A 25813-nucleotide genomic window follows, 5' to 3' on the forward strand; every position below is an offset into this window, starting at 1 on the left:
ATAATGTGCTTCCTCTTAGTTTTTTTTTAAAAAAAACGTGTGCAACAACCAACCAGTCTAAGTGTCATGTAAAACATACTTCTTTCACAAGTCCTTGTAAACTAGGGTGTCATGTGACCAGCAAAAGGACCTTGTTTTTCTCCAAATTAAAATGTAACTCTCTATAATATAAAGTTGGACTCCCAAGTCCAAAAAAAAAAAAAAATCTTAACATCTCATGAGATTCAGACTTAAGACCGTCGGGTTGACAGTCCAGATTTTAATTACTAGGTCACCAGCGACAAAAGATTTCATTAAGCGAAACTTTAATTTATATGAAAATTTATTTAAAGTGAAGAATAGATTTAATCAGCTTGTCTATAAAGACAACTCGAGCTTTTACTATGCATCTTCTCGCACGATTTATGAACGTTACACAAAACGGTAATATGTCCGGTGAATATTTTCAAGGATTGAAGTCTTTTATGGGAATTAGGGCCTATGTATTTCTTGTTTGCGTGTATTTATAAGGTTGCGACAAAAAGAAGGATTTATTTTCTCCTTTTTTATTGTAATTAATTCAAAATTTATTTTCAAAATATTTTTCATGCAATTTAGTTTATAATCTTGGTTATTTAGGACAGTGATTCAGGTGAGTCGATTTAAGAAAATTGTGTAAATTCATACTTTTGGTGGCGTTAAGACAGATCGAAGACAAAAGAGGGACACTAAAATTCCAAGAAACTTTTAAAAAAGAAAGAGAATATTGACCATATAAAGACTAGTTCAATCAAATGTAGATTTTTTTTAATATCATGGGGTATTGTTCTTACTTGAAGACTGTGAGTATGATTGACATGTAGAATGAAAATCTAGCACTGATTTCAATACAAGTAACTTACAAGAACAAAAAAAAGGTACTTGTGTTGGTGGGAGACATCCTGTAATATTTGAAAGCTCTTAAATTTAAGTAAAATATATCAATATTTTAGATTGACGAGGATATCTCAATTAGATCAGCGCGTTGGTGTGTAGCTGATGGTCTAGATTTAGTTCAAAATATCTGCTTCCGTTTCAATGCATTTCATTTCTTTATCATGACTACTTCCCTTGGATCATCTTTTTAACTGCTGTCTAGATTGGAGATGTAAAGCTGAGAGCAGCGTTTTAACTGCTGTCTAGATTGGAGATGTAAAGCTGGGAGCAGCGTTTTAACTGCTGTCTAGATTGGAGATGTAAAGCTGGGAGCAGCGTTTTAACTGCTGTCTAGATTGGAGATGTAAAGCTGGGAGCAGCGTTTTAACTGCTGTCTAGATTGGAGATGTAAAGCTGGGAGCAGCGTTTTAACTGCTGTCTAGATTGGAGATGTAAAGCTGGGAGCAGCGTTTTAACTGCTGTCTAGATTGGAGATGTAAAGCTGGGAGCAGCGTTTTAACTGCTGTCTAGATTGGAGATGTAAAGCTGGGAGCAGCGTTTTAACTGCTGTCTAGATTGGAGATGTAAAGCTGGGAGCAGCGTTTTAACTGCTGTCTAGATTGGAGATGTAAAGCTGGGAGCAGCGTTTTAACTGCTGTCTAGATTGGAGATGTAAAGCTGGGAGCAGCGTTTTAACTGCTGTCTAGATTGGAGATGTAAAGCTGGGAGCAGCGTTTTAACTGCTGTCTAGATTGGAGATGTAAAGCTGGGAGCAGCGTTTTAACTGCTGTCTAGATTGGAGATGTAAAGCTGGGAGCAGCGTTTTAACTGCTGTCTAGATTGGAGATGTAAAGCTGGGAGCAGCGTTTTAACTGCTGTCTAGATTGGAGATGTAAAGCTGGGAGCAGCGTTTTAACTGCTGTCTAGATTGGAGATGTAAAGCTGGGAGCAGCGTTTTAACTGCTGTCTAGATTGGAGATGTAAAGCTGGGAGCAGCGTTTTAACTGCTGTCTAGATTGGAGATGTAAAGCTGGGAGCAGCGTTTTAACTGCTGTCTAGATTGGAGATGTAAAGCTGGGAGCAGCGTTTTAACTGCTGTCTAGATTGGAGATGTAAAGCTGGGAGCAGCGTTTTAACTGCTGTCTAGATTGGAGATGTAAAGCTGGGAGCAGCGTTTTAACTGCTGTCTAGATTGGAGATGTAAAGCTGGGAGCAGCGTTTTAACTGCTGTCTAGATTGGAGATGTAAAGCTGGGAGCAGCGTTTTAACTGCTGTCTAGATTGGAGATGTAAAGCTGGGAGCAGCGTTTTAACTGCTGTCTAGATTGGAGATGTAAAGCTGGGAGCAGCGTTTTAACTGCTGTCTAGATTGGAGATGTAAAGCTGGGAGCAGCGTTTTAACTGCTGTCTAGATTGGAGATGTAAAGCTGGGAGCAGCGTTTTAACTGCTGTCTAGATTGGAGATGTAAAGCTGGGAGCAGCGTTTCGCAAACTGTGTGGAATACCTCACCAAGGGTCGCGCGACGTTACGGCAGGGGGGTGCGAAGGCAGTGCTTTTTTAAGAAGACAAAATCTGCGTACTTGTATTACTGTTATATATCCACAAATAAAACAAGCAAAAAACAATTGAAAAACAATTAAAACGGTATACACTGGCTTCTGCAAGATTCAAGATCCTACACAGAAGAGTAAACATCTAAAGGGAGCTAATTTCAAATGAGATTTTTCTTTGTTATTTCTAGTTCGAGAACTTTCGAGAACATTTTGAAAATGTATATATAGAAGAGACGAGGGTTTTTTTTTCGTAGGTTCACAAATAAGTTTGTTCGGTCAATAAGTTTCAAGATTCATGTTGAGTCTATTTTTTTCAATACACTATTGGAATGAATTATATATTCTTACTTGATATAGCCTATATTTTGTATTCAATATTTTTATGATCTCTACTTGAAGAATTAGAAAATATAAGTTCATAAGGAAAGATTCTGTTAGTTCTTCACTAAACAGAAAGTCACGGCCAAACTTAGGACATTGGGGCAACAGATTGAACTTCTGAGAACATTTGAGTGTATTCACAACCCGATTCTATTGTAACATGGTCCCATATTGTATTCAAACTGATTCTTTGTCTCATTATCAGCAAGAGCCAATGAAAGAATGGGCGAGATGGGAGACAACCTTATGTCCTATCTATTTGACGGTGTGAAACGAGCCGAACACTCAGCAGACGTGAACATTGTCAAGACGCCGTTACAGGAAAATGTTCTTCGCTGGATGGCCGTGGCCATTACCGCCACAATTTACATAGTTATGTGAGTCACTAGATGTTTCTTTTTTGTTGTTTGTTTGTTGTTGTTTTTTTTGTTTGGGGTTTTTTTTCGACATTACCAATTATGTGTGTGTGAACTCAAGTAGGCTATACGCTAGTCCGGCGTTTCTCAATCTCAAGGGAGCTGCGACGTCCTGACAAGAAAAGGGGAAGGGCGGCGGCACCCCAGTAATAATGCAGTGGGTAACGAGTCACATACCTGTGACTGGCAATACCATTGCAGACTCCTTGTCCCACCAGGAAAGGCTAACACCAGTTAACACTAACTACCGAGCAGGCTGTGAGTTTCCATCATGCTTCAGCTACAATCCAAAAAAATAGAAACTGATAAGTGGTTTGAGCGCTGATACAAGTCCCAAAAATCCCGCGGAGTCTGGGAGCACACGAGGCGCCCTGAACGCGTTTCCCCGTGGCGGAAGCGGCCCAGACCTGAGCAACCTATTATAATACAGTGTAGGCCAGGCCATTGTACCGTTGGCTCATATTTATAAGGGTATGACCGAATATCGACTCATGGTGCCCCTGCTGCTGGGAAGAATAGGTAAACATGTCTCAAATTCCTTTTGACTGCCCCAGATCTCCGTCTCGACAGGTCTGGGAAAACCAAAAATTCTCGACCTGTATGATGACATATTTGCACTACAAAAAAAAAGAGGAGGATTTGAACCTCTAAAGCCCTCACTCAAACAGAGTTTGATGAAAATGATGCTTATTAATCCATGTCTGAATATGAGTAAAATGACATTATTCAATCTTCAGGATGGACTTATCTAGTGTAGAAAACACTTAATAATTATGTAGTTAACACTAGTCCCGAGAAAAAAATAACTCGTTTTAGTGAGATTTTATATTGCACATTTTAATTATAAATATAGTGTTGATTTAATAGACTTGAAAAATAAAGTCTGAGAATGGTGTTATATTTATGACTATAAGTTTGTTTTTCTATTTCATTACATTCTTAAAAGTTAAAATCTTCCAGGACCTCAATGTACACTTGTATTTTAAATTCAAGATCGGATCATTCGGATGTATTAATTAGTTGTTTAAATGTACAGTGGTAAGGGGGGTATTCTAGATCTAGTGTTTCCATACAGACAAAAATGTGGGAAACCCTTCGAGACCGAAGGAAAAACAAAAGACGTTTTAGACCACGAGAAAAACAATGGACACAGACATAGCTTACATTTTGTTCCCCCTCCGATGTTGTTAATATCACACCAATTCATGTCTAGCACTAGTTCAACCGCCTCTTTCCCATTTCCTGCGCTATGACACCAGCAAGTGCTCATTACGTTGATTTCAAACACCAAACGGCAGACTTCCAAGTGGAATTTAGATCTACATCCCAGGTTGAGCAGCATCAACCTGTTTTCAAGATGGTCACTAAATAAGACTAAGTAGACAGTCACTAAGGAGGTCACTGTTTCGTGTAGGCTGTTTGTACGTTTTAAAAGCTTTGATCTTGACTATTTATGATGATTAATTATGTTTAATACTAATTGAAGTTAACTAGTTCGCTACTAATACAAAACCTAACGAAGAGCATAACACAACTCATTTTTTTTTATTCTGAAGGAACACCCAAAACAAATGAAACAAAAAAACAATTACTTAAGCTCTATTCAATGAGCTTATATCCATTTAATCTGTACAGCCTCTTTTAATTCAATACAGCCCCATTTAATTTAGTACAGCCCCATTTAATTTCGTACAGCCTCTTTTAATTTAATACAGCCCCATTTAATTTAATACAGCCCCATTTAATTTCGTACAGCCCCATTTAATTTCGTACAGCCTCTTTTAATTTAATACAGCCCCATTTAATTTAGTACAGCCCCATTTAATTTCGTACAGCCTCTTTTAATTTAATACAGCCCCATTTAATTTACTACAGCCCCATTTAATTTCGTACAGCCTCTTTTAATTTAATACAACCCCATTAAATTTCGTACAACCCCATTTAATCAATGAAGTCCATTCGATCAGTAAATCCTCCTATAAAGCCTCATTTCATCAGGAGTGCTAGGTAGGCTACTTGTTCATCACGCTCTGTTCTTTTCTCTCTCGTCTGCTCTAGGGCTGCTGTATCTTATCTTCTGCTACACTGCATCAAGCGGATCTTCACTTCAAAGGTTTGTTTAGGCAATTCAGTTTATCTTACTCTTAGTGCCATTGGACTATTGGCTAGTTACGATTTCCCCATTAGTCATATAACTTATTTACTGTCTTTCTTTGTTTCTAGTAAAAAAATGGGTACGTTATTTTTCCCACACCCATTCTCGGATCAGGCTGAAACTTCGCTCAATTATTCATTGACATAGACAAGACATTAATAAAAAAGAATGTATCTAATTAGACAATTAATTACTGGTAACTCATTATTTTATTTAATAGCAACAAGGGAAACTAATACTTCAGTTTTCACATATATGGCTAAATTTGTTGTGTTTAGTCCCCTTAAATAATTGTTGGGTGAAAACGGATCTTACGATTTTTCTAAAAATTCTAAAGCTGCTGTAGGAAAAGTTTTACAAGCGTTACAGTTGGGGGGGGGGGGGACTTAAATTTCATAGAAAACGAGAAAATATTTCTCTGGAACAGACTTAACGTCCTCGAGTATTTCACATTCCAGAATGGCTTAAAAAGTTCAATCAATTAATGTTCAAGAGAATCCTCTTGTAACACTAGATCTCAAGGCCTATCATTTGAATATTTATAAAGTCTAGTAGATTTGGTTAACCAGGATTCTTACTAGGGGAGAAAGGGAAAATTGGTCGGGATAAAAAAAAAATTATAATCTCACATTCTTTAGTGATCAAGAGAAACTTAATCGCTCTGTAAGTTGCATGATTGAGATATGTCTATAGTCTTTCAAAAAAAAAAAGTATTTTCAATGTTTTTCTTGGTGTTATAAAATATTTGTTTATATATAACATATTTTTATCTCTATTCTGTATACTCTGTTTTGTTATACATATATTTGTCTACATTATAGCGTATAATATGTAGATATGTAGACACGTTTGTTAGGCCTATACACATATATGGCATATCTATTTTTGTGTATTGTAGACTTCCTTTCGTAGTAAATGCAATTGGTTATGCATAACATTACAGTAATTGTGTACTTTAAATCCTTTTTGTTATATTTGTAGGCTATATAACATTTATCTTTTTTGTTTAATGTAGACCCTCTTTTCTTATATTTGTAGGCTATATAACATTTATCTTTTTTGTTTAATGTAGACCCTCTTTTCTTATATTTGTAGGCTATATAACATTTATCTTTTTTGTTTATTGTAGGCCCTCTTTTGTTATATTTGTAGGCTATATAACATTTATCTTTTTTGTTTACTGTAGGCCCTCTTTTGTTATATTTGTAGGCTATATAACATTTATCTTTTTTGTTTACTGTAGGCCCTCTTTTGTTATATTTGTAGGCTATATAACATTTATCTTTTTTGTTTACTGTAGGCCCTCTTTTGTTATATGCCTTGGGCTAGACGTCAAGACATGAAAAAAGGTTAGGTCGTGTTTCAGTATTTCATTCTCTCTTTCTCTCCTATTCATTTTCACTCTCCTTTCTCACTCAATTGATCTCTCATTTTCTATCAGATCTTTATTTTACTTTCTTTATTTCATTCGTTCTGTTTCTATCTCTATTTATGGATGCCTTTAATGTATTTTATTTTCAACAAAGGGGACCCAATAAATCGGCCCCAGTTATGTGGACGGGCCAGAGCAACCCTACAGCCAACGTTCATCTCAGCTGTGTTTTTCTTACCAAGCGTATATTAACTATTTCTCTCCGTTATTTTTTAACACGTTCTGATGGAATCAACGTTGGTAGCGTCCGTTAGGAGAGAAATAGTTAACTCACTCCGTCTTTCTGTTTGGAAGGACTTTTTTTTCCACACGTTTTCTTCCACTCTCGAATCAAGTTGAAACTTTACACTAACAACACACTGTGGAGGACAACACATAATCAGGAACAACAAAAAAACTCGTTACTTAATTAGTGGTTATTAACTAATTTTGTTTTATATAGAAACGGGAAATATATCTTTTACAGTATTGAGATATATGTCAGTAATTGGGCAGTTTTTTCTCTTATGTATGCTTTTTTTTTTAAAGTATTGTTTTTTATTCTGACAAGCCAAAAGTCATGCGGTGTCAGGAACCCAAATTCCCTGCTCGGACCTGAGACGAAGTATTGCCTCTGCCACCTATCAAGAGTGGCAGAACCGATGGGAGGCTGAGACTCACAATTAACTCAGGCAGGTTGTGGCGGATGTCAGGTGGCGGCCCACATCTAAGGGTCTGACAAAGCGTGGTAGCTCGACCATGTCCAGACTTAGGATTGGCCACACCTACATCACGCACTCTTTTGTGCTGAAGAGAGACGAGCCCCCACTTTGTGAGTACTGTGACTCTCGCCTCACCGTGGAACATATCCTAGTTGATTGCCCAGATACCAGGATGTCAGGGAGAAATATTTTAGAGCCACTAACTTAAAAACACTATTTGATAATGTCGACCCTGGGAAGGTACTGGGCTTTATCCGGGAAGTGGGGTTATCTACGAAGATCTTATTTATGAATTTGTGAACATGTACTATTTACATTAGATTTTTACCAAATAATTAGATTTTTACTACCTTTACTATTTTAACTGTGAATAGACCTTGATTTTAATGATATGACTGTATAGAATTTGGCCCTTGTTGTTTAGAGAGAGAGTAGTCCTTAAGGGACTGCAGGCACGACATGGCCTAAATTGTGCCGATATGCCTAAAATCAAAATCAAATCAAAAGTTTGTCTCTAAAGAGAAATGTATTTTGATGGTTGATAAAACGAGGGTTTGAACCCATGCGCAGCAATGAAGGACATACTTTTTTGTTTCTAATTTAAAACAAAATGCTATATCTGCTCTCCCTTTGTTACAAATCTCCATAAACACTTTTTGAACAGAACTTTGTTGTCATGACATTATTAATTTATGCACGTCTGCTCCACAGACAGCGGAAGTAGGTCAAATGACAGCTGGTAAGAATTACAATTAGTTTTTATTGTATTTATTTAAACTAATAACTAGATATAGCTATAGTTCTCTACAAAACGAAAATAGGCCATCATTTTCCAGGAGTATTGGAGTCACACAAATATTCACTCAGAGTAGCTTTTTACTTGTGTGTCTTTCTAGTTATTCTTAAACAATTTGTGTAAATTAGTTGTAAAATCTAGATTTATAACATACAAAAAAAAAGTCAAGTGTAAAGAGTGGAATAAATTTAGAATTGTCTTGTACCTCTCGAATTGTTCTATAGGATGAGAAAACCTTTCATGAAAATTTCATGTTTCAAAACTAAAAAGAGACGAGGGGATGTTTGGGCCAAAACGCAATATAGAGCCTATCGAATACTTAGATACTGAATTAATAATCTGAAAAAATAGACTTTGAATGTAGGTTTATTCATTGGGGCGGGGGGTGAAATTAGAATTTACGAGATAAATGTATGCTTGGTGGTGGGGGGAGGGGCAATACAGTGTAATAGAATCTCGATTTCGAGGTCTAAAATATTAACGTTGAAATAACCAGTAGGCCTCTATATAAACCTAAACATGAGTGCACTATTTCTGTTCCTGGACAATAAAACAGGAGGGAAGCATCATACAGATTAAATATAAGTAATTCGGTAGGAATAAGAGGAGAGGCGGTCTAAAGGGTTGGCGAGTGGAGAAGCCGCCCCAAACCACGCGCCTACTATAAAGAGAATTTTTTTATTACCGCCAGCCCTGATATGATACTTGCCCGGGGCTCCTTGCAATGCTAAGACCGCCTCTGTGCGGAAACATTTAATTGATCACATCTCTCTAGTCTAAACAATCACGTCATAGAACTTCTATGTTAGCAGGTTTTGAGCCCGATACATCTGAGTCTAAAACATCAAGAATTTAATAATGTGGTGACATGATAGCGTTCTTGGCTCGACATTAAGATTAAGAAATGGTAGGGAAATGATCCACTCTAAACAAGTTATCTAATTATTATTTTTTTACAAAAATTTAAACTTTTGACTGCCAAAATAATGTTGTTTGAACTAAACCGTTGCAGCTTACCCAATAAAAGTTCCAGAAGTCAAGCGATGAGTGTCCAGAACATATTGAATCGAAGAAGTATTAAGGAAAAACTCGTGGAACCGCCCCTGGACCAGCAAAGGGACAATGCTGGAAGACTCAATGTCAGTGGAAACAGGTCTCAGTCTGATGACGATAACTTCAAGAGCGCGAATATTTTAAGCGCTGGCCGAAAACAATTAGAACATCCCGACCCGGCAGCTTTTGTTGCTACCGTCGGTAAACAAAGTCAGACAATCCAAAAAGAAATGCCACATGAACAGTATTCCAATTGGAATCGGCTACAGGACAAAGAAATTCAGTCAAATCGATGTCACGTGACCACGTCTCAACTTTCGGGGAAAAGTTCTTCTTCCATGTCAACGTCCATACGTGGCTCAATTACCCTCACAGCAGAAGAGGCAACAGTGGCATTACTTCAGGGCGACTTCAGCGGTGGTGTGAGCTCAACCAGACCAGGGGTCAAGACTTGCTTCCAGCGTGTCAATAAAGGTATCAAGAAATATGATTACGAGGCTGTTATTCGTCCGCAGGAAATGACTGCGGGAAAAGCTTTTGGTTGCGGTAAAGGAAATAAAAAGGATGCGCTCCATACAGGCAAGACCATTCAACAATATACTACGAAGTCAACTACAAATGGCAAAACCTCTGTTGTTCTTCAGGCAGTGCATTCGTACATAAACTTGACAAATGACCCTTTGGTTAGCCAGGAATCTACTCCCGAAAACACACCATCGTATGATCCGTTATCTAAGACCGTTAAAAAGCGGAACGAGACGTCAAGCAGACTACACTCTCACAACCCACGATCACACCAAGTCTACCAGAAGAGTAAAATCTCCGTAGCAAGTAACGCTAGCAAAAAACAAAAATGTGGTGTGGGTGACGAGAAGGTGAACAGAAGTGAGCTGAACTCTAACCCCTTGTTGTCTCCCTACAAAGTATACGTCACATCTCCAACGGATGCTCAGCAATGTAACCATGTGAGGCAGACAAGGATGGAACAATTAGATAACAAATACAAAATCAAGATGGCTAAGAAAAGGAAGCGCTCTTTCTCAAGAGAAGATGCTTGTATTGAGGGAGTCCGTGAGGCTGTTGATATATGTGCAGATCCAAAAGTGTATCGATTGCCCAGCCACGCTCAAGACAACAGCCCCATGAGGCAAGTCAACGCTGGGTACTCGATTTCAATGAGAAGTAAGACGAATGTGAGAATCCCCAAATCTGGAGGTGAACACTGCACACAGCCCAACAAAGGAAGTGGTGACATAGCTAGACCACCTGTGCGTGAGCAGTGGCATTGCTTTAATGCTTTGCGCAAGATCAACCAAGCCACTCCAAATCGGCCAGTCATCTCTAGAAGCCAATCTCTTCTCAATCGTAAAAAAAACTTCAAGGCTAATAGAAGTAGCATAAGAACTAGCAACAAACATCAAGCACCTAACTTCATCGCCGCCAGAAATGTTTCCTCTAACATGAATCCTCTTTCGCCTGACTCGCCTCGTTATTCAGACAGACGAGCTGCGCGTTTTCATGCCTTCCCGGCAACATCAGTGCGACAGGGCGCTCAACATACTATAGTTAACCCCACGCAGTTGAGACAAGTAATCGATGAGCGCCACTTAAGAGATAGTCGTTTACCTGGAGATGTCACAAACAAGGCAAAAGGTAAGGTTAGCAACAGTGCGCAAAGAAAAAACGGCCGCAATGTGAGTGACGATCCGTTCTCAATGAACTCAACACGCTTCGATGTTTCTTCGCTTAACAACCCAATCGGAGACTCGATTTTCCCAACTCAAGGAAGAAGCAATTTGTGCAAGTCCCGAAAGCTCTGCCCGAAAGATAAAAGCATCGTTGCGAGAGATTCTCCTCCTTTTAACACCACTCTGAAAGGCAAGCGCAGTAACTCCAAACGCGCGGAGAAAGTGTATTACTTCCACTACGACAGCGACAATGAGTCATGTGATGTGGACTTGAAAGTCGCAAGGGAAGGCAGCTTTCATGAGGAGGAAGATTTTCTAAGCGTCAAAGTGAATCCGGGCAACAGCAGTAGTCAGTTAATATCCCATTTGAGTTCACCCCACTACAGAAGCAATAAGGTACGCGCCAAACCTGTCATAATATCCCATATCAGGCTTAGTTCCAGCAGTTCATCCTTCAGCGACGTTGAGCCTGAGATTGTAAAGCAAAGCGACCTTGGTGCAAATTTTAAACATAATCTTCATTTACAACAACCCGACTCGACGTCCGATGATGTCTCTTGGGTTCATAGTGGAAGACCTAAAGAAAATGTTATGGTAAAGAAAAGTAAAATCCCACTGCCAATAAAGCCTAACTTACAGCAAGTGAAGGGGCAGTGGGGAACGAAACCTCCGGCAAAGCCTGCATATAAAGGTCATAAATATGAAACTCTTCGCCACACTCGAGTTTCTACAGTTCACCCTAATAGATCATCGACTTTGTCCAACAGCTACGGGGCAGCTGTAAAAAATGCATCACCGTCGACTCAGCAGAAGATTTTTCGAACGGTGAAGGCGCAACAACGTGACGTTCCTTCGATCTCCAGGTCACCTGTTCGTAGGTCGCATCAAAAACTGAACAAAGTCACGCTGAGAAACGAAAGATTTTCAACTATTCCAGAAATGTCCGAAGATAATTTGGCTGTAATTGGTGACAACAGCAGCGAATGTACTGTAGTCGAAGAGTCAAAGCCAAAACAAAAAGATAATGAAAGAGTAAAACAGAAAACTAAAACTGTCAATGAAGACCAGCTTCTTCACGCTGAAGATAAGGTCCTGGCAAATGTAAGAAATTCTGCAAAGCTGGGGGAAAGAAGAAATGTAATAGTTAAGCCACCTTTAAGAAAAACTATGTCTTACCGACAAGAACCACCTAGTGTTCGAGATAAGAAGGGTGATAACTCAGTTCACCATTTCGGAGCAAAGGCAGAAGTACAAAAGAGGAAACAAGATTACGACAAAGTTGAACAAGGGAGAGCTAAAGATCGGCATGAATTGGGAATTCTGGAAGATAACCTCCGTCACATGATATCCAAATCCGACAAGACCATAACGCCTTTTCCCAGTACAATTGAAACTATAAAACAACCTACAGTCGTAAATGAAAGTACTACGAACGTTTCGATTCCTCCAAAGCTCCACGAAGCCCTCTCTCATCCTGAGTCAACTAACCCGGCTCATTGTCAATCCCCTGCTGCCAACTCTGTTACTAATACGAACGTGACGATGAAGAGCTCCATTCAAAGTGACTACTTTCCCATTACCTGCGTTACTTATAAAGATTATTACTCTATGTCCGAAAAAAATAGTCCGATGGCGAGTGACGTAATATCGCCAAGCAAAATCAAACTGACCACACCACATTCTGTCACCAGTAATTCCACCACTTGCTTTCCTCCAACTAAGCTGAACCTCAGAGCTTCCTCTAACTTGTCGTTTAATGTGAGGATTAGAAGCAAGACCGCGTCTCAAGGTGTGACCAGAGGGCAGCTCCCGCTTGGCCCAGGCAACAACCAAAAAAATGTAGACACGATTTTGTCAAAGACTTCGCATTCAGCACAATTCGACCAAAAAGGGAATAAAACTAGAGGCGATCTTGGGAAGGGTCGCAAAGTCGTCAATGTCCCACTCAGCCCTCAGCGTCCAGTGCTTCAATGTTCTCATTCTAAGAGTTCCTTGAGCAGCTTCGAATGTATTTCTATAGCAAAACCAGAAGAGGCTTCGGAAATCATGGCAGGTCTGAGAGACACTTTACTTTCTAGACGTCAGAAAAGCTTTAACACTAAGAAGAGCCCAAAAGATAATTTCAAAAGAAAAAAATTGTCAAGGACTGGCGCTGGCGAGCAGATATTGGATACTTTCAACATCTCAAATCATGACAGTTTACAGCACCAGAACGCTCACGATGCATTTAAAAATGTTCCTATTCCAATCTTCGAAAGCTCTTTATCCAAAATCAGCACAAGTGACAACGAATCAGCAAGGACATTGTCCCATTGCTCCAACCTCTCTAGGAAAAGATGCTCATGGATACCATCAAATAATTTTGAGACAGAGATAAAAAGTCATAAAATGCAAAGAGTTCAGTCCCCAGTAAGCATGAACAAATCCCCAACACCCAGAAAACTATTGAAAGACATGGAATCCAGTGAGAAGCATGTCGTTGGTCATTACAAAAACGCACACAGGAAATGGGATTCAAAATGCCCAAAAAAGGGAGTTGATGAAAACTTTGATGCTTGGCTGACGGCTAATGCTCATTCGAAGATAGAAAAGACGCCTGAGCATACACCGCCACCCAACAAAAACGCGCTGGGGCCACGTGCTGGAAACGTAAATGTGGCTCTTGAATCCGTCCCTAGACATCTCCTAGGCAACGTAGACGAACTGAGGGAAAAATATTTAAAAGAGATGCTGTCTAAAGATATATATGAACAGCTTTCAATAGACGTCAGCCCAGCGGGCTACAGAAAGTCCATCATTGACCACTATCAGTTTGAGATGATGTCACTAAACAGCCAATCGCGCAAACCTGTGGCTGACAAGAAGCCAACATATTACAAGCGTGTTAGTCCATCCATCGGCCAAGACGCAGACATCAATGAGAAGACCAGTAGAGACAGCATAAAACGGGACGAGATGGAGAACACTGTGAATTTGAAATCTTTTAAAACTGAACTGAGCCCAGTTTCAAAACGCCCGTTAGGTTTCAACGATTATGTTAGGAGTGAACCGACCCATAACAGTTATGTAAACTACCATGACGTTGAGAAACAAGTACTAAAAATTAATAATTACCAACAGCCAGAAGAATCCCCGCCTGCAAGCTTGAAACGATATAACCAGATGTCGCCAATATTAAGGTCAGAATACGGCGTGACTGAGGTTCACTTTGATGGCTCCACTCGAGACTACCGACTTATCAACGATGTCTCCTCTTTGTTGAGAGCCAGCCCTTACGAGCTCGGAGACGAAGAGACATTCGGCTCTCTGCAGAAGTACATCGCGACGAGCCAGAAGGCCATCGCTGAAAGCACGTGCAACGTGGGCGTAGTCAGAGGGCAGGACTGCGATAACAAGCTTGACGCCTTTATAGGAGCGATTTGCAATCGAGCCAAACTGTACATCGCGAAAACAAACCACAGAGTCAAAGAAAACGAGCCGAGTCACAAAAGACCGATGGTGGTAGAAAATATTCGTGCAATAGAGGCCAACAAAGTATATTTAGACAATGAAGCTAGAGACAGCCAACAAATAATAGATAATAGTAAAAACAAAATGTGCAGCTATCTTAAGCAGCCATATAAATCTAGTAACCAGATAAACGCATCTATTAACATAGCCAGCATTCTTATCAAAGACAACGGCCGCTTGTTGGAAACAGATGAACTAACGCCAAATAACATAGAGTCTGAACAGCTAAGCAGGCTTGCCCTCACAAAATCCCCAGTGCCAAAAAAAGATGACATTAAGCCTGCCTGGAGAACAGAATCGAGCCCTTCTCGTCTAGTTCCAAAAAAAGAAAACGTACAAGTCTCACGAGATGAAAACGAGGATTTGGAGTTCTGGACTGACACGGGCGGTTCACACTGCAAGGCTGAACAAACGAGAAGAATCAACTTGAAAGAAAATCCTGCAGTGATCCAGGCTATACGCCAAGCTAACAACGAGGAGCAGCAACGATCTGGCGAGTGCCAACTTTCTTGCGTGCAAACACCAACTAACCAACCAAACAAAGACCAGAACCATATAAAGATTCCGTCTGAATCTCAAAAGCTAAACCAGATAGAATCGTCCCGAAATGACTCGACGGACGCCGTTGACTTCGACAGATATAGACGGAGCTTACGTAGGGTAGAGTTTCGCGGCAGAGGCAATAACAAATATGTGACATCAGCTTTGCGTTATACTAGAAATAAGTTTGAAAACCAGAGCTGCTTTCAGTCACAAGCCCAAAAGAAGACTGAATGCTTTTCGGCTTTGGAGAAGAACAACAGCGCCAACTTTAGACCGATGGTAGGTAGAAACAGTTGCCAAGAAGGTCTCTCGGATATACCCAACTACTGCTTTAAGTGCAGTGACGGTATGAATGAAGCTATTGGTTGCTTGCATAATGTGAACTACAATACAAATAAACTTCAGAATACTCCTGGTATGTGTTTGGGAGATGAACACGATGGAATGACTTTAACGGTCGATGAAAAATCGTTATTGACACGTCACCATGACAGTCAGGCAAGGAAAGATAAAAACACGCAACCTTCTAATGACGGTACGTCTGACAATTACTCATCTCAAGCCAAAACAAAAAGAAGGAAAGAAGCGCGAAGAATCCATTCCGTGCAGCCTGGAGCTTGTTACTCATCAAGCGATTGCAGCCGCGAACGGAACCCAGACGTTAACTCGCAGCAAAACATTTCAGCAGGTGCGCATGTCAGCTTTGACTGGTACAAGCCTTCCGCTTCCCTTAACGGTCAAAAAGGCATGGCAAGTGACGATACGCAACAGAGTGCACCAACAAGCTCCCGAAACGAATATTGCGTTAAATCTTATGAACAGCCAATGTTAGGTCAAGCCAAAGTTTCCAAGGCCAATAACTACGTCACATCTGCTTCAGGGCGCAGTAAATGTGCCAAAAATGATCAGTTTATTCAAGAAGAGCAATGTGCAGCTAAACGTGACATTCGCCCAAGCCTTAATGTTTCGAATGGCCGCCATTCAGTGCACTCTCGAGATCTAGGACAAGTACCGTATGAGCGAAATCATTTGAACTTGGTACATGAGAAAAAGCCCGAGTCTTATTTCAATCATAATGAATGCTCGTGGCTTGTTGATTCTCATAAAAAGAAGAGTCAATTTCCTAGAGAGATGCCAAACAACAAGCCTCTCTATCGTGATCTTTTGGAGATCTACAACAAAGCTAACCAGACATTCCACAATAATTGGTTGCTCAAGAAGAACCATGAGCGTGACGAGCACAACGATGCAAAAGAAGCTCCAAAGGACGGCATAAAAAGCAACCATTTTGGTCAATGTCAGCAAGATGACTATACAAGCGGATATAAGGGAAATAACCGAAACAGTCAATGGGAAATAAATGGCCTTCTGGGACAAGGCAAATTAAATGAAAATGATAGACAATGTAGCTATTTAGTTAGTGGTCAGCGATACTTAAGGCAATATAACGGAAAAAACTCAGGTAATCTCTGGAAGCAAGATTGTACTATATGCCATTGCCTAGTGGATGAGTGTAGGTGTCAAAGCCAACAAGATGACAATATGAGCAAAAGTCAACATGACTTTGAGAGCGAAAGCGAAGATGACTGCGTGATCGAAGATGACTGCGTGATTGAAAGCCTAGATGGCGTTAAGGGCCTATGTCGCCAAGATGAGTATACAAGTCCCTTTCCAAATTTCTACAGGATCGAAAATCAGCAAGAAGACTTTATAAGACAATGCCAACTCAACAATGACGAGTCTCTGAGCCACGACCAGCAAGATCTCTATTCACGCCACAGCCGAGATGAAGATGTGAGACAATGCCATCAAGATGAATACACGAGCGAATGCCAAAATGATTATCTGGGCCAAAGTCATCGAGTTGATTGTGTAAGCAAAGGCCATCAAGATGTATACACAAGCGAATGCCAAAGTGATTATCTGAGCAAAAGTCATCGAGTTGATTGTGTAAGCAAAAGCCATCAAGATAAATACACTAGCGAATGCCAAAATGAAAAAGAAAGTCAGCAGGATGTTTGCATTAGACGCCACGCGAAAACGAATCATCGATCTCAGCACGATGTTATTATTCCTTTAGAACAGAACCCGAGAAGCCGACAGCTGGTGTCCACAGCCTACCAGCTGCAAGGAGCTTGTAACTGTGAAACTTCTAGCGAGTGGTACTCGTCACCTGACTAGCCAGATTTTCGTTTCATGAAAAATTAGTTTCAATTTTAAAAATGTCTATCCCAATATCAATAAACTTTACAACTAACATAGGAGAAATACATTATAAAACAATTATTATAAAATACATTTTAGATTCGCAATATTGTTATTTTTACAAGTGCACCTTACCATTTACCATTTCATAGTCATAGATTTACATCTTTTATTCCATCCAGTAAGGAGTATAAAATCTATTTGATATGTGCACAATTTGCATCACTAAAAAAAAAAAGGGAAAATAAATATACACGAAATATCATGTAACTATTATATGTGTTTGTATTAACTCCATATTTCTCTTCGCTTTCACTGAGATTCTCTGCTCTTACATTCAAATGTTGTCGTTTTTTTTTCAAATAATTATTTTAATGTTAATATTTTCTCCTTATAGATTCTGGTTTAAATTTTAAAAGTTTTTCTTTTATATACAGATTCCTATTCGAAGGGTTTTTTACTATATCAAATGTTTGTGGGTTTTTTTTTCTCTAAAATATGTATAGACTATTTATCAGACATTTTAGCTAGAGGTTCTTAGGTTCAAAACCTGCCCCCTGCTATTTTACCACAGGTTTGGGCTAGCATGTAGTAGTCTACAAATCTGAAGGAACATCCAAAACATGTCAAACAAAACCAAAATCTGCAAACTTAAAATATTGATGACTAGCAAGTACAAATGTGAAAGCAAGAAGCTCACACTGTTGTACTATATATATGGTGTAAAGCCCAATATTTTTTTAAAAAAGTCTTTATTTCAAAAAGAAACAAGCATATTTTATAGTTTCTTAATTTTGAATAAATCTCTCAAACAAATATGGTACAAATAAAGAATATTACAAAATATTAGCAACAGTGGTGATGAATAATTTACATCTATATTTATTGACATTCTGCGATGCATAAGTTGCATGAAGTAAATTAAAAACAAAAAATGTAGACACAGCACTTGAAAATACTAAAATACAATGTAACAATCACAAGTTTATTCCATACAACCTTTCAGCAATGATTACAGAAAATGTGTGTCCGAGTCTTGATTCATATTTTAAGGAGCTCCTCTGAAAAATAAAAATTATAGATTAAAACCATGTCTCTTTAAAAAGTACAATACTAGTATCACGTTTTTTTTTTCTCCACTGGTAACACTTAAGCTGATCAATACAATTTAGAAATACTTGAAATATAAAATTTCAAAATAATACTTAGTAAATATTTTTTTTTTAATTGAACCATAGTGCATATGAAATATGATCTATTCATGTTATTTTGAAGTTTAAATTGGTTAAATTGGTGACTAAAATTTGATACACCATCCATTTAACAATGTGCAGGCATTGTCTTCAATTGGGAAGATTAAGAATGGGTGCAGTATCTGGCAAAAATAAAATCACACAGTGGCTATTTCTTAACAGCTTCAAACTACAAAATAATCTTGCTTAATTTTTACATTGTGACGATTTAAAATCTGCTAACAAATACAAGAACTTATTGGCAAAGCAACTTGGCATCCAAACTGTTGAGCCCCTTATACAGCCTCATACAAAGAGCATCTAAAACCACACATAAAGCTCTACCATCTTTCTGAACAAAAATGGCTCAGCAAATTCGTAAAAATCTCAGAAAGACATTATAACTTTGTCAAGTGGTCGTGAAGTGGGCAACTTCTGTCCATCAAGACTAGAACCAAACATTAAAAAAACTCATTTGTCCTCCATTCTGTCAAACTGTATCATCGCTACTTGTCGACTAAGGAACATGAAAAAGATTACGACATGTGTGTAGCCACTCAATGAACTTTGCGTGTTGTGTTATGTATTGCGCAGGGTCAGATACCTCTCCCATATAGGGAAGATAGCATACCAAAAGCAATCTTTTTTAGGCGAGCTTCAAAGAGGATGGCATCAGAGAGGCATCCCAACGAAGCACTACAACCTTCAACTTAGGTGCCATTTTTGATGCCCTAAATGGCATAGAGGAAAGTAGCTAGCAGCAGATGGCATCTGAAAAGACAGCTCTTTGCTCTCAATAAGGTTGTAGTAAACACATTTGAGATTCAAAGAAAAGTCAAAAACAGGTGCAGATAATGAAAAGAGATCTTAAGTAGACTTACAGTTGTCTGCATCAGCTGTAACATTGTACAGGAATATACAAATGTATATATATATATATGTGAAGCATACAAATCTCAGCCTTTATTCATTGTTCAAGCAAACAAGTCAATATCAATGCTTTCAAGTTATCCAAGATAAGAAATATACCCACGAAAATAGAAATAGAATAAGTATTAATAAGCAACAGTCTTTGAGCAGAATGATTATTGAAAAGTGCAGTAATTTAAATGCCTATGAAGACCCAGCTTTATATATTTTATCATAAAATCTGTGTCTGTCTTAGGCTCTAGCTCTAGCTTATGTTTTTGTAAGCGTTTGTAAGCGTTTGCTAGCTATCTATTTAAGAAGGCAGTTACAGCCAGGTGTACTCCAGCTGACACCTAAGTTGATCTTTTATAGACTTTGATATTTCATCTTTCATTTAGCTTCTTGAAATAAATTGTCTTAGGCATACAGTTATCCCCAGTACAGCCTAGTCACTTTACCCAGTGCAGCTACTGAACAATAAGCTTTGCTTCTTAATTGTCCACACTGGCACTGTACAGTCACATCATTATTGGAAGTATATAGTCTTGCATCTTAGGCCCATAGTCACTGCTACCTTGTGTCTATCAGAAATCTATTTCTCTCAACTGAGTTGTACCTTTTTAAGGTCAAAGTTGGGCATTTTAAGAAACCTCTGACAATTTAACAAGAAATTTGATAGTTTATGTACATCTTTGGGGAAAAAAACATTAACTAATTGGACACAGTGAAAACTAGTTTGACTATTATAACTTTTCAAAATTAGATTTAATTAAAATTAAATTAAATTTGGCTTACATCTTTTCATCAATGAAAAATATTTTTTTACACATTATGTCACTCAGCTTCAGCAGGAATTACTGCACTCAATTTTATTGTTTTGTTGTATTCAATAAGGAGTTGAATGTATAAATATACATATAAGAACATTTTCAATACTATCTTATGTAAGTGTAATCTCCAAGAGCATTTTAAAATATAAGAATTGAAAATACTAGACAAGATGTAGATTCTAAAAATGATTATGCAGAAAGCTCACTGGAAAGACTTCTTGCAATGATCAAGTATCACAAGAAATGAATGGAATCAGAAATTATTCCTAAAGAAGGAATTGATTTTAAAATTTTAAAAAACTTGTAAATATTAGTTGTTTAGATTTAAATCTTGGATACAGTTTTTTTTTACTTCATTTTTGTGTTTGTATTTCTTAGGTGATTAAAATTTTTCAAAATTATTTTTGGAAAATCATAAGCACTTTTGTCTCATGACTAAATTTTTTAATAAGACTGAAGACTGAGTCTACAACAATGTTACAACTATTTCTAGAGTTTTTTTTTTTGTTTTTTTTTTTGAAGACTTACTTTGCAAAAGTAATTATTGAGATGATGCCGAAGATGATCTCCATGCCAATAAAAAATAGCTGAATTGCAGTTAGAATAATTTCCACTCGTAAGACATAGGTCTGCCACAAAAGAAAGAAGAGCACACCAAATATAGTGGCAATGCTCAGAAAGACACACACCAGTACTCCCATTATTTGCTCTGTAAGGTTTCCTCGCTTACCTGAAACAGCATGTACATAAGTGAATTATTAAATTATCCCACACAAATTAGAACCTAGCAATTTATGCATGTAATGATGATGAAACAAGTAATTTGTTTCTATCTAGACACACTAAAAATAAGCTCTATGAAAAACATCCCTAGTTTAAAAACTGCAGTGTACTTTATGTCAGATGTCAATTTGACCTACTTATGTAACGATTACAAGAAGTTAGACACAAAAGAAAAACTCCAGACAATCAGCATGAACATTCAGATTTCAATCATATGCCCATCCATCTGATAGAATATTTAAGTGCTTTTAGGCCTCGACTCTCACAGTAATAAATCCAGGCAGGGATGGTGCCTTAGACTTTAGAAATAAGCACACTATTCATTCAATACATATATGATCTGTTTTTTAAGGGCCAGCTCCAATAAAACATTCAAGGCATTAGCTGCATTATGAAAATAATTAGCTTACCAAAGAATAACCTCAGTGCTTCCACAATAGCCAAGAGGAAAAGTAAAATAACTTCTGCAGCAAGAACATTTGTTGCATATGGAAGAGTCTCACCTAAAAATAATCATGATTTCATGAAATAAACAGCAAATATATTTCTAATTATTAAGGCAACAGATATTGTATTCCTAAAAAACAAATTTAACACTCTTTCATTGTTTTAAAGGTGGGAAAGGCAGCTTAGGGATAAATGCTTTGACTTCTGAATTGACGAGTCTTCAACTAAAATCCTAGTAAAATCTCAAGATTTTGAATTCTTATCACTTGATTCTCATGAAACACTGAAATTATTTCAGGAAAGTAAAGGCAATTGTCTCATTCTATGCCACAAGCGTTTATTAATATTTTCACAGAAACAGCTGACCTTTATATCATATGTTCTAAGAATGGATAGTTCTCAAAAGCATACTTTATTTATCTTACCATGCATAATTATTTTACAATATTTGTCTAAACCATTATGATAAATGATACGAAATAAAAAATAAATTTTACCTTTAAAGACGAAGAGGAGTATTTCACAAACAAAGAAAAATGCAAAGTACCAGCCATTCAAATATAGCAGAATCTGATAGGGTAATGAAGATCTCTAGACCTGAGTTAAGGCTACTTTTAGCAAGAGTAAATCATGTTTAGAATTTGATTAATTTAATTACATTGTGTATATATATATATATGTATTCTACTTCACCAGGCTTTGATCTTGCTCACTATTTCACCTATCATGGTAAATTACCTATCATGACAGATATAGCCCTGACCTTAAATTGGCATCTTCCACGCATTCAAATTCGTAACATGTGATGAGAAGCATAAGACAGTGTCTATAAAAAATATGTTGTGTTTGACCTAATTAAAAACTATTTATAGCATACTCAGCTTTTGCTTAAATCCTAAAATGGTGAGGAAAACATCCATACCTACAAACCTATTACCATGCTGTCACATTCATGAACAAATAGCCTGTTAGATCACAACTTTTTCTCAAAATATCTTATAAATTAAAAATTGAATCCTACACATTTCCCTGTGTCTATCTAGTCATGCATTTTAATCAGTGACTTAAAATCTGCCAAAATCACTGTCTTTCCTGGCTGATTCAGGCAACCCATTCCATACTAGGAAAGAAAGGAGCACTTTAACAACTTTGTCCTTGAAGCACATGGAATAAATAATGTGCCTTTATCTTTCTCAGTATTTTATGAGGTTTTGTTTTTTGTATTTGTAAATTATGATTCAATGTTTTATTGCTACTACACTCTTTAGTCTTCAGTCTTGAACTGTCTCTAAATTAAGTGATTTTACTAATGGTGTTACTCTAATAAAATGTGAATATTTGTTTTTTTATAAACCTCACAGCTCTATTTTGTGTCTGTTCTTTTTTTTTTTTAATGGTATTTTTTAGTTAAGGGAACCCAAAAAGAGGATGCATATTCTATTATTGACCTTACCTAGTTAAAACCTTTAAAGGGATGCAAACTAGAGCCAAAAAGGAAGTTCAATTGTGAAGTTCAATTCATAAAAGGTTAAAAGTTAGACTTCACAGATCCATATAATTTACTTAATTATAGTGAGTCAACTATATGTGATTATTCTTTATCAATTTATTAATTAAGTATTCTGAATTTCTATATTTATGAATTTGTTCTGTGATTAATATTTTTGAAGCATAGTTGTGTTTTTAAGAGGAAAAAAAAACTTGAAAAATCTATTACATTAATTGCAGTATAAATATTGCAGATAAATCAATTAGATTTCTAGGTTTAAGTATTAAACAATATAGATCTACATCTTAAAGCATTTTAACCATTAGAGAGTTGTGTTTTTAAGAGGAAAAAAAAACTTGAAAAAATCTATTACATTAATTGCAGTATAAATATTGCAGATAAATCAATTAGATTTCTAGGTTTAAGTATCAAAAAATATAGATCTACATCTTAAAGCATTTTAACCATTAGAGATGAAAGGATACAATAAATTGAGTGCGTCCTGTGGGGGGAAATATTTAAATCATTAACATGTTTAAATTATGATTATCATTTTCATTATGAAAAATAATGAATAACATTTACTTCTAAGTCTTACACTAATACTAAGTAACTTAGTAACTGCAAGTCATAGATCTACAACTTTACAAGTGCAGTAAGTGAAAGATGAACAGATCTAGACTCTAGTAATCATCAGCTTAATCTTAGTAATGTCAATGATAGTATTATTACTAACAGTAATGTAGGGATGTTACAATATCCTGTGACACGCCCCTTTTATTAAGTTAAAAAAATGTTTCGACTTTTTTCTGACATTTTTTTTACATACCTTAAAGGTGCACTTTTTTAACCTATTAATTGAATACTTCTCTGTAAAAGAGTTATAGTTTTTGATTGACCAATAAAAATGGCTTCCAGGAATGAAATTACGCTTTCCCACGTGGAGTAGAAGGTTTCGTTTTATTAGACTTAAATAAAGGTTCGATTTCCCTTGTGTATAGTTTAAAAAGCTCAACATTCCCACGCCTTTTGACTCTCCAGTATTGTAGAGCATTTTTCTGGCTAAATTTCAGTGCTTTACTTTTCACATAATACTGTGCACTTTGGATGCTATTAATTTTTTAATATTTAGCAGTTGAATCTAATGCTGGAGGCCATTGTTAACCATTGTAATTTTAGCCTTCTTGTTTATAGGCCAAGATAATAGTGATTGGTCAGATTGGTCATGTGACATCAAACAATTTTCTGATAGGTTGAATTATTATAGCAGTTAAAAAAAAACTTAGACTGAAATGATGTCAAAATGGCTGACATTGATTTATTTCTGCAGTTACTCATTTTGAAATAGATGTAGAATTAGATCTAATGAGTATATAATATGCAGCTTAGTGTTCAGATATTTTAATAACAATAAACTTTCATTTGAAACATGTTTTTGGACTAGTTGATTAATATATAAGAAATGGCAAGCATATTTATTCAACACATTCAAATCTCCTCACATCGTGCCCATTGGTTGCTATGATAAGGACAAGCACACATAGAAAATTTATTTTCTTTCAACCAGGAATCATACATACATAATTCATATAAATTTAGAAGGCTCTTTCAAATCTACAACATATCAGACAACAAGATTCTTAAAATAATTTTTCTGAAAAAAATTGTAACATCCCTACATTACAGTAATGTAGTATGAGTATGAATACTATGATTATCATCTAGACCCTAAAACTAATTCATTTATTTACTTATTACTATTATTACTAACAGTAATGTAGTACGAGTATGAATACTAATAATTTAAATAAATACTAAGATAATCATAATGATAATGATGATAATCAAATGATTATGATTATCATCCACTCAGTCTCAGTTATCAGTACTGATCTAGACTCTAAAACTAATTCTATTTAATAATTTATCAACTTAATATACAAATATTCTATGCTATAAAAAATAGATTGGGATAGTTATTTACAAGTAAATGCTCTCGATCTTTATTTAATAAAGAGATTTTAAGTGATGAGTAGACCTATAACCTTTTTTATTAGGCTGTGCAATAGAAGTCTGTGCTTGCCCGTCCGCCATATTGACGCTCTTTTGGTAGTGAAGAGATAGATCTAGTTACGAATGAATCAATGAAGCATTGCATTTTTTTTTTCAAAATAAATAAATCATACATTGAATAAATATATATATTTTATGTTACTATTTAAAACATAGATATCTAGATTTAGATATACCTTAAAAATATAGATTTTACATTTTAAATTTTACATTGATTCTTATGCAGATCTATATAAATTATAATCTGAGTATACATGAGTTTAGCTCTATGAAATGGTACTGTTTATTTGATATCACGTTTTCGCGGGTTTGGTAGATTTTATTATTTTCGAGCCTAGATCTACCTTTATTCAATCAATTCTAGACTCTAGAGTCTAGTTATTATTTTGTTTAGCTTGTTTCAGATCTGTATAAAGTTATACATCTCCTAGGGATGAATTGTTAAGGACGTTGACATTTTTGGTAGATCTAGTCAAGTAAACAACTTTAAAATAAAAAAAAATATTTAAATCCCCCAAATGAAAGTTAAATAAATGCGAGGTGTCTTGCCAGTTTGTGTAATCTATTATATTTTTAACTGGTATTATGCGCAGTTTAAAATGGTTGATAAAAAGAATGAATAATTAATAGTAGGCCTACATTAATTTATTTGAACAGTTTCTATGTTCGATCTACAATAAGTAGATCTATAAAATCGTTTATAATTATTATTTACTTTAAGTC

At 36.6% G+C, this 25813-nt stretch overlaps 2 protein-coding genes across 3 annotated transcripts; one reads left to right on the forward strand and one right to left on the reverse strand.

Moving 5' to 3' along the window:
• Positions 1-390: 390 nt before the first annotated feature.
• On the forward strand, positions 391-17596 carry LOC106052138 (uncharacterized). The gene is made up of 6 exons (XM_056032562.1): positions 391-423; positions 3034-3205; positions 5303-5357; positions 6700-6748; positions 8244-8271; positions 9341-17596. Exons 1-6 carry the CDS (start codon positions 405-407, stop codon positions 17301-17303), a joined length of 8286 nt encoding a protein of 2761 aa, XP_055888537.1. The 5' UTR covers positions 391-404; the 3' UTR covers positions 17304-17596.
• Positions 17597-18178: 582 nt separating this feature from the next.
• LOC106052147 (transmembrane protein 216-like) lies at positions 18179-25611 on the reverse strand. 2 transcript variants are annotated; one of them, XM_013207445.2, is made up of 7 exons: positions 25435-25611; positions 25063-25143; positions 23503-23519; positions 22026-22119; positions 21492-21584; positions 20827-21028; positions 18179-18388 (listed from the first exon to the last, which is right to left on the reverse strand). In XM_013207445.2, exons 2-7 carry the CDS (start codon positions 25109-25111, stop codon positions 18376-18378), a joined length of 468 nt encoding a protein of 155 aa, XP_013062899.1. In that variant the 5' UTR covers positions 25112-25143; positions 25435-25611; the 3' UTR covers positions 18179-18375. The 2 variants fall into 2 exon arrangements, with proteins under 2 accessions (XP_013062899.1, XP_055888051.1); XM_056032076.1 differs by having other exon boundaries at positions 25267-25611.
• Positions 25612-25813: the final 202 nt, after the last annotated feature.

Source organism: Biomphalaria glabrata, chromosome 6 (assembly GCF_947242115.1).
Source record: "Biomphalaria glabrata chromosome 6, xgBioGlab47.1, whole genome shotgun sequence".
Classification (NCBI taxonomy): Eukaryota; Metazoa; Mollusca; class Gastropoda; family Planorbidae; genus Biomphalaria; species Biomphalaria glabrata.

What these genes read in the sequence shown, in the direction of transcription:
- LOC106052138 (XM_056032562.1), top strand. An exon ending in GCCACAATTTACATAGTTAT is followed by an intron (nt 3,206 to 5,302) that starts GTGAGTCACTAG and finishes CGTCTGCTCTAG; the next exon opens with GGCTGCTGTATCTTATCTTC. An exon ending in ACGTCAAGACATGAAAAAAG is followed by an intron (nt 6,749 to 8,243) that starts GTTAGGTCGTGT and finishes TCTGCTCCACAG; the next exon opens with ACAGCGGAAGTAGGTCAAAT.
- LOC106052147 (XM_013207445.2), bottom strand. Translation starts at nt 25,111, where the DNA reads ATGGCGGACGGGCAAGCACAGACTTCTATTGCACAGCCTAATAAAAAA. An exon ending in ACTCCTCTTCGTCTTTAAAG is followed by an intron (nt 21,585 to 22,025) that starts GTAAAATTTATT and finishes GATTATTTTTAG; the next exon opens with GTGAGACTCTTCCATATGCA. An exon ending in AGCACTGAGGTTATTCTTTG is followed by an intron (nt 21,029 to 21,491) that starts GTAAGCTAATTA and finishes ATGCTGTTTCAG; the next exon opens with GTAAGCGAGGAAACCTTACA.